Source organism: Cherax quadricarinatus, chromosome 28, assembly GCF_038502225.1.
Source record: "Cherax quadricarinatus isolate ZL_2023a chromosome 28, ASM3850222v1, whole genome shotgun sequence".
Taxonomy (NCBI): Eukaryota; Metazoa; Arthropoda; class Malacostraca; order Decapoda; family Parastacidae; genus Cherax; species Cherax quadricarinatus.
The window spans coordinates 2,828,249-2,837,885 of NC_091319.1; the positions used below are offsets into that span (position 1 = coordinate 2,828,249).

At 41.4% G+C, this 9,637-nt stretch overlaps 1 protein-coding gene across 1 annotated transcript; it reads left to right on the forward strand.

Annotated features, from left to right (window-relative positions):
• The first annotated feature begins 341 nt into the window (after positions 1 to 341).
• LOC128693222 (uncharacterized) lies at positions 342 to 9,521 on the forward strand. Its single transcript, XM_053782730.2, has 3 exons — positions 342 to 503; positions 2,049 to 5,156; positions 8,110 to 9,521. Exons 2-3 carry the CDS (start codon positions 2,458 to 2,460, stop codon positions 8,228 to 8,230), a joined length of 2,820 nt encoding a protein of 939 aa, XP_053638705.1. The 5' UTR covers positions 342 to 503; positions 2,049 to 2,457; the 3' UTR covers positions 8,231 to 9,521.
• The last annotated feature ends 116 nt before the right edge of the window (positions 9,522 to 9,637 follow it).

The window sequence follows — 9,637 nt, forward strand, 5'->3', positions numbered from 1 at the left end:
AAAAAAAAAAAAAAAGTACAACAACAGCTTCCTTTGGCTGCACAGCATTTCTGAACCTGCTATCTGCCTGTGGTGTTGCCGACAACATACCCGGGTACGTAGGTACACACACACTCACGTCTTCCCTGTCGGGGTTCACTGGTTTGAGCCTAAAGCGTTAACAAGCAATTTTTTTTGTAATTTATCAAAAAAAAAAAAAGTATATTCACATATACCAGGAATCGGGCCAAAATTTTGTCTAAGCACTTTGTCTCGCGTTATATCTCTCACAACAATTCAATACTCCGTATCTAATCTCGGGGGAAAGGGAGTGTGATCTGTGTACTTGTGTGTGTCTGAGAGTAACAGTACGCCACCACCAGCAGTTTGTTGTGATGACAGTTACTTGACAGTCAATCTTCCCTGTCTGTCATCTTCCCCGTCACTGTCACCCTCAGGAGGAAATGTCAGTCAGTAACTGATTGACCTTGTATACCTTCCCTGGAGGTCAAGCCAACCTTGAGGTAAGGTCTTCAGAGAGAAAAAAGAAATGAACTGGATGAGGGAGGATGATAGAATGCTTGGGAAAAGAGCGGGAGTGGAATAATAATAATAATGATGATGATGATAATGATGATGATAATAATAATAATAATAATAATAATAATAATAATAATAATAATAATAATAATAATAATAATAATATCAAGGAGCTTAAAGAGAAGAGAAAAAGGATCTTATTGGGAGAGGAAAAAGGGAAGGAAGGATGGGGAGTTTACAGGGAGGGAAGGATGGGGAGTTTACAGGGAAGGGAGGCTGGTGAGTATACAGGGAAGGAAGGATAGGGAGTTTACAAGGGAGGAAGGCTGGGGAGTTTGCAGGGAAGGAAGGATGGGGAGTTTACAGGGAAGGAAGGATGGGGAATTTACAGGGGAAGGAAGGATGGGGAGTTTACAGGAAGGGAAGGATGGGGAGTTTACAGGGAGGGAAGGCTGGGGAGTTTACAGCTAAGGAAGGCTGGGGAGTATACAGGGAATGAAGGATGGGGAGTTTACATGGGAGAAAGGATGGGGAGTTCACAGGGAAGGAAGGATGGGGAGTTTACAGGGAAGGAAGGATGGGGAGTTTACAGGGAATGAATGATGGGGAGTTGACATTGAGGGAATGCTGGGGAGTTTACAGGGAGGGAAGGCTGGAAAGTTTACAGGGAAGGAAGGTTGGGGAGTTTAGAGGGAAGGAATAATGGCGAGTTTACAGGGAAGGAAGGCTGGGGAGTTTACAGGGAGGGAAGGCTGGGGAGTTTACAAGGAAGAAAGAATGGTGAGTTTACAGGGAAGGAAGGCTGGGGAGTTTACAGGGAGGGAAGGCTGGGGAGTTTACAAGGAAGAAAGAATGGTGAGTTTACAGGGAAGGAAGGCTGGGGAGTTTACAGGGAAGGAAGGATGGGAAGTTTTGCAGGGAGGTAGGATGGGGAGTTTACAGGGAAGGAAGAATGGGGAGCTTACATGAACGATACATATTAGAAGTCACCTATGGTACATTCAAAGCAAGAATATTATCTTATGTTTCAGAAGAAGATAAAGAATACTGAGAATATAAACTTTTGAGTGACTCTACGTAAGAATATATAAACATCATAATGATTCTTATTAAGAGAAGAATATTAGACATTATTAGCAGTCCACTGCATCAATAGACTCTTTTAATAGATGTCATCAACACGACAGTATTAATCTATTTTAACAATATATTATGAAAATACATTTATCGATAGACTATATCAATAATTTGTATTAATAAAATTCAATGGATTTTATTAATAGATTGAATTCATTCGTTTCTCAGTAAATTATCTCAGTAGACTGTGTAAACAGGTTATATTACTTGTTATCAATAGACTATGCCAGTCTATCGATCGTCAATAGATCGTATTAGTAGATTCCATCAATAGATTTCGTCAGTAAATTCTGTCAATAGATTGCATCCCAGTCATTTTAAATGCAAGTTTCTTTTTGTGGATAAATTGTTGCTGTTGTTGTTTCGCTAACAACTGAATACTATACTTTCAGATGTGCTGAAAACGAGGCTAATTTGCAGGCGAGGAGAGATGCAATGAATATGGGGTAACAGTGGGAGTAAGGCAAGTAGCAGGACAAGGAACAGTAGGAAGAGCAACAGCAGCAGGAGAGGAACAGCAAGGTAATCAGCAACAGTAATTTGAGCAGGAGATCATGCTTCTTGTAGCAGCTTGACAGGTGAAGCAACAGGAGGTACACGGTAGATAAAATTAAAAAAAGACAAGAACAAAAGAAGCAGAACTCAAAGCTGCAACAGAAACGACAACAGCAGCAGGTTCTTAGAAACAGAGAGTCGTAGAATAGCAACAATACCAAGAATAGCATCAGGTCCAAGAGCAGAAACAGGACCAAGAACAGCAGTAGACCAATAACAGCAGCATCAACATAAAACAGTAGCAGGATGGACGCTGTTAACTTGGTTGTGGAGGGTTCACCAATGGTTGCTACACTACTTCTGGCAGTACTGATGCCCCTGACTCCAGCTTTCACTGATTACTCTGGCTCTCTCGCTCCCACACACCTCAGCAAACTGCACAATTGCTTACGGAAGGCAGCTCAGGTAACCATGTGCAACATTGTGAGAGAAATTTATTCCGATGAACGTATGTTCTCTGCAAGTGGAACGATGTCTCTTACAGAGTACTGTAAACGAATGGGTATCATTCCGGCGTTTGCGGAGGCTCACCAGCATCTCTTGTTCTGTAACCTGATGATGGCAGAGTTCGATTTTTCCTTTGGTTATGATGTTCTGACGAAAGTGTGTGCTAAGGTGTATGAGACACTGGGCGAGGAATGTCGAGGAAAAATTAACGATCTTCGTAAGATGGTGAATGAGGAGGTGTTTGATGAGGACGCTGCTGCAGTGGTTGAGACATTCAGAAGGACCCAGGCAGCCATATACAGAGGCCTCGGTCAAGTTATACAAAGGGATTTTAGTCAAAATATAGCTACAGTGGAAGAGATTTTGAAAAGTTGTTTAGATTCAGAAATTCGATGCGAAGAAGGACAAGTAATATGCGAAAGTGATGTTACAACATCAGGTAGAAAGTCACAGCTGATCATGAAGGGACGCAGTGAGCTATCAGAACGCTATGAGAAGCTGAGAGACCTCAATCCTCGCACTTGGGCGAAAAGAGACGGCGCTAATGATATCCAATATTTCCACATTGAGAGAACCTTCACTCAACTGAAAATTCGAGAAAGCAAGAAAGTAACTGAAGTGAAGGATCTCTTAAAGTTGAGAAACGTGTCTGGGGAGGTTCCTTCAACGCTGTTGCTCTGTGGGTTGGCTGGCTCAGGCAAGACTTCGCTGTGTCGTTACCTCGTCTTCGACTGGCAAAGAGGAGGCACTGAAGTGGACACTCTTAACCTCTTCCATCTCGTTTTCCTCATCGAAGTTCGGAGAGTTCGTTCGAGTCGCCTCAGAGAGTTTCTGCTAGATGAAGTAATGCCAAACACCAGCGCTGGGGTGGAGATGGATCACATCATTCCTGCTTTGAAAGAATTACAAGTTCTCTTTATCATCGATGGCTACGATGAGACAGACAAAATATCATCTGAGCTTCTGGAAGATATATTCGCCAAATTTGGAGATAAACGCATCATCATAACCACACGTCCTGAGCTTCACAGAGATGCTGTCTGTCTGGCCACAAGGCATGAGGTCGATTACCTCTCTCTTGAAACACGGGGATTTGATACCGAAAGACGTAACGAATTTACGAGGAAAGTCTTCAGTACCATGGAGCAAGACGTGATGGAGAACCAAAAACAGACCAAAGAGTTCTTGCTGTATATCCACGAGCGAAGGACTACGTTGGGCAGCTACCTAAATCTTCCTCTCACTAGTGCTCTCCTTATGCTAAGTTGGAGACACAATCCTGAGGTGGTGAACCAGTCGACCACAGCTACTCGCCTCTACCAGGAGTTCTACCACCTTCTCCAAAACAAGCTCGCCGAGCGTTTGAGTAAAGATTACATAGGCGTCAATGAGCTGCCGGATGTGCTGGACAGTTTACTGCTCTGTCTGGGTGAGCAAGCCTGGACAATGCTTAATGAAAGCACTGTTTTAATTTCAGATGACTTTAAAAGAAAGATTGAGGAAGAATGTGAGAGAAAGAGAATCAAATTAATCGAGTTATTATCAGGGTTTCACATGTGTCACCTTCATGAAGACCCTGATGAGTGGAAGTTGAAAATATCCTTCCTCCACGACGCTCAGGCCAGCTACCTGGCAGCGACCTTCCTCGCCGAATGTCTACGAAAAGGCAAGATGAAGATGCAAGACATCGGAAACCAAGTGGGAGCCTCTCCGGGGCTTGAACAAGTCCTCCTTTTCCTGATGGGTCACCTAGCTTTCCAAAATGCTCTGACTAGTTCGACAGTGAATGACATTTTTAGCATCATGAAGAAATTAGACATTGATCCCACAAACTACGATTTTTGGTGGAATATATTTGTGGAGAGTCACAGGCACCCTCAGGTCGGTACACTTCTCGCCCGAGACAAACTTTCGCACAAACACTGGCAGCTGAACGACACGAATGCTGTCTCAGCTCTTAGACTTCTCAGCTTCACCCCAGTTAAGTTGGCGAGTTTAACCCTCGATATCTCCGCACTAACGGAGCCCTATGATATACCTAGCTTCATCCAGGCGCTGCAGGAAGTAGGCCAGAACTTAAAAAAACGACAGAAGAAACCTGTGAAGGTGGAACTGCATCTCCGGCGCCATAATACTTGCGACATCAAAACCTCCAATATTTTCCTGAAGGCGGTATGTTCGTGGGGCGACCTAACCAGCTTCACAGGTTTCCTGGGAGAACAGCCTGATGGGGAGGAACTGCTGGCGGGATGCTGCAACCTTAAGACAATACGGGTCAGAATATCTACCGTCGAAGCCTTTACGTCTCTCAGTAATAGTCTCAAGAAAATTCACAAGAGTGTCAAGAGCCTGCATGTAACACTGGCTCTCCCCGGCGAGTGCCCAGTCGAGGCACTTTCAGAGCTAAGGCACAACGGCAATCTCGAAATCAGTGTTGTAGCCACGAAGGATGGACAGAAGGAGTGGATGGAGTCTATCGTCAAGACAATAGGCGGAAGGTAAGAAAGACAACAGAGATTGCGAAAACTGTTGTCATATTACTGTCTGTTATAGCTGCATAACCCATACGGATTTAGCGCTTGTTTTCTTGTTTAGTATAATAATGGTATACTATATTTTAAGCGGTAAATATATAATTTCAGATAAAACAATTACGTAAGTGAGATAAGTATTGCATTATTATTATTATTATTATTATTATTATTATTATTATTATTATTATTATTATTATTATTATTATTATTATTATTATTATTATTATTATTATTATTATTATTATGATAATCGTTGGGAATTACAGAACTCCTAGTGATCATACAGCACCATGGTAATAGGAGGTAATCAGGTTTGATCCGAGAAAAAGGAGGGCAGCTCCAATTCTTTGAATCAAAATCCTCTCGCCAGTTAAGGCAGCACATGGAGGCGCTAAGTATCTGACGATAAAATATTATCTAAAATAACTCTTAAGCAATCTATGGCCTCCCGACAGCATCATCCAAGAGAACAGCCTCCATGCTGTCACTAGAAAGTTATTCTTAAAGTGGGGACCAAAATGAACTTTCGCTATATATATACTGAGAGATGAGGATTTAAAAGTAAGTTTGGTAATATCAATTTTAATGTGCATTTTTCTGAGTAGAATTTTTCAAACGCTGCTGAACCCCAAAAATTCAAAGGATCGAGATTAATGTACTGTACTATGGGTCAAGATTTTAAAAGACACCTTGATAAATAAAATATAAGGATTTGAAAGAATTTAGATAAATAGAAATTGAGTCGAATTTCAGTATGTGGATAAAGACGTATTTGCACTTTTTTAGTAACCAATAATGGCTATAATTATAGCTATAATTTTTAAAGAGGTGGAGAGTAAGCCAGCGGAAGGCCTCAGTCAGATGACCAAGAGCTCCAGCTTCTGGTCATCATATGACTAAAACCCGCGTCAGGAAGTACTTGTCCTGTTTCCTGACAAACATTATACCTACCTCCCTTCCTTTGAGGAAACGTATCGCCACAAATGACGAACATAGAAGCAGACAGAGCCACCTCACGAAATTCGGAGAGGCTAGCTACTTATAGGTGAAAATAACCAGCTCCGTCGATGGAGGTTAGAGGCCGCCATGATACCAGTAGCTAACACCTTCACACAAAAAATCTGCTTTCTATAGCATTTCTAAAGTCCTAGCAAACCACTTACTACCTATGTGATGAATGGTTTTGAAAACCGACAAGTTGAAGAATTGAGACACTTATGCAACACATGGGAATCTTTATTGAAGAAACGTTTCGCCACACAGTGGCTTCATCAGTCCAATACAAAGTAGAAATGGGTAAGGAGAGTAGAAGTTTGAGATAATCAGTCCCTCAACCTGGAATCGATGTGTTCAGTCCATCACTCTTGTAGGAAGTGCAGCACAGGGCCAGAGAGGTGGCTTATATACTGCGGTGAGATGAGTCCAAGCAGGAAGAGGCGGGATCACAGTGGGACCTGCCACTAGTGTAAGTAGGTCGTCGTCCAAAGGTTGGGCAAGCCTTGAAGTCTTTGTACCAAGATCCCATGATGTTGCAGTGTCTGACAGATGTGATGAATGGTTTTGAAAACCGACAAGTTGAAGAATTGAGACACTTATGCAACACATGGGAATCTTTATTGAAGAAACGTTTCGCCACACAGTGGCTTCATCAGTCCAATACAAAGTAGAAATGGGTAAGGAGAGTAGAAGTTTGAGGTAATCAGTCCCTCAACCTGGAATCGATGTGTTCAGTCCATCACTCTTGTGATGGACTGTGTTGTGTGTTGCATAACTGTCTCAATTCTTCCACTTACTACCTAACCAAGATACTCCCGTGTGATGACACTAGCTAGCAACGTCATGTCTGCACCAGGAAGCACTTCAGTGTGCTACTCCAATGCTGACAGGTCCTTAAATTCGCCAGATCTCACCTCAGTTGTACTACTACCACAGCTTGCCTCTCACAGCTTGCCACTTGGCTCCCGCCAACATATATACCAGTTTCTTAGTTGTCACTGTATTAGGACTAAATAAATAAATAAATAATCATGCTAAGAGCTAAGCCCATGCGGATCATTCAGTGCAAGACGTGGTGGAGGCTCGATCCTCCATCCGTCTGCTGAGCCCCTGACAGACGCGCTTCCTATTTGTACTCGCCTAGATGTCCTGTATTAGGGCTGAAGAAACCACATGCGGCGAAACGGTTCCTTAACAAATACCATGAAACTGCATATGTGTATGTATATACAAACTGTCAGTATCACAATACATGTCAGTCAAATTTCAATAGTTTACCCATAAGATGGTTCATTTTCTTTGCACTCGCCCAAGTATATTTTCTTTGATAATATGCCAACATAAACTCTAATGTTGTGATTGAATCATTGTTTAAGATTAGTTAGATTTATTTGAGTTTAAACCATCATTACGTAAAAAAATATATTAATGTATGTTATATATAAAGAGTATAGACATACATCAGTGACAGATAATAACTGTTTAGTTATCAGGTTAACATATATCGTAGAAGTGCTACAATACAATACTGTAGTCGATACCCTATAAATCTCATTAACCAACTCATTTAAGGCATACTTACCTGACTCACCCCAGGATGCCATCTACAACAGTCTGATAACACACAGGTACCTGTTTAATGCTAGGTGAACAGCGTCAACAGGTGTATGGAGGCCTATTGTGACCTTATGAGTGGTTATTGTGACCTTATGACTGGTTAGAGAATTGAATGACCCATGATATCAGTGCACTGTAATTACAACAAGAATACAGTGCCTGGGGAATAGGGGGGTAATGACGTTTGATCCAATGAAAGGGTAGCTCTAATTCCAAGGATCGAAAAACCTAATGACATCATCAAGGGACCTCTCTTCAAAAGCTAGGGACATAAATTTTAACAGACTTCTGTTTTGGTGGGCAGAGGCGGGTGTTGGCGTCTGAGTCTGCCAGACTGTGACATGACCTACGATGGCTTGGAGTGGCTGGTCACGCACCTCAAAGGACACGTCCACGACAAGATATCCATCGAAACCGTAGGATGATAATATTAAAGACATGACCCCACGGCTCCAGGGACTCTCCAAGCTACGAGGACTATGGGTGGTGACCATGGGTGGTGACCATGGGTGGTGACCATGGGTGGTGACCATGGGTGGTGACCATGGGTGGTGACCATGGGTGGTGACCATGGGTGGTGACCATGGGTGGTGACCATGAGTGGTGACCATGGGTGGTGACCATGAGTAGTGACCATGGGTGGTGACCATGGGTGGTGACCATGGGTGGTGATCACGGCAAGGATGAACAGTTTAATTAATCATGCTGTGGCTATAAACTCATTATTCTGAAACAAGCTTTCAGTGGAACAACGTTACGCTCACGGAAGAGCTTCATCGATACTTAATAAAGCTCTGCACACAGCGAAACGTTGTACGAATGAAAGCGTGTTCTTTATTGTATCCTCAGAGACACACCCAGCGTGGGTATCATGGCTGTACATCCAGTCAAGCTGTAAAAATACATTAAAAAATAAATCAAACCCACATGTAACTTCTTTGTAATAGAAAGCTTATTCGAAAGTAAATCTGTAACTGTGTAAATTGGTTACTATTGCTCTGAATAATTCATTACCAGTGTAAGTTGCTTAGCAAACACAGTTGTTGGGGAAAAAGCCTCATGACGCATTAAATGTTTGTTTAACTTAATACCTCCGACCGGATGGACATCTGGTGAGTAATAAAGAAGTCAAACTGCCTCTATATAACTATCACTTATTCTTATGTAATCTATTTTCCGATCTATGTTTCCCAGATATAGTACACTAAAGGGCCTCTGCCTGCAAATCAATTCAAGGCTCTACTTTGAAATCATCTCATCACCCAAAATTAACCAGACAAACCATACTCAATACCTTCCAGTTACTCAAAAACTATACAAAAAACTCCTAAAAAAATTAAGATTCCTCGACTTAAACTAAATTTAACTTTATTATTGTATATTGTGTTAAGGATTGCTCAACCATGTACTCATAACTTCAGAATTAGGATGCTTAAATTCCACTGTCTTAAATAAATATTAAATTGTAATAGTTTCATATTGTAAATTGTTTTAAATTGTTCCATTGTAATATTTCCCTATTGTAAATTAATTAAAATTATACCATTGTTTGTAATAATGTAATTTTTATAAACTAATTTTAAAACTGTAATTATTGACTAGAGAACTTCTGTACTCAACTTATTAAAGCCTGTTAGCATTATCTATAACAACTTAATTCTCTTGCACTCACTGTAACTCATCAAATATCCATACAATTACCAGTTATTGCTTAACTAATTTTAAGTTAATATTAAGGTTGACCGAAATGCTCTGCATACAAACGGGGTTTAACGCTTCCCCATTAATATTGTTTACACTTGCGCTGCATTGTTGCGTCTGGCAAAGATGCA

Coding starts and splice junctions, on each gene's coding strand:
- LOC128693222 (XM_053782730.2), top strand. CDS start 2,458: ATGGACGCTGTTAACTTGGTTGTGGAGGGTTCACCAATGGTTGCTACA. Junction 5,157..8,109: donor GTCAAGACAATAGGCGGAAG/GTAAGAAAGACA, acceptor TTTGGTGGGCAG/AGGCGGGTGTTGGCGTCTGA.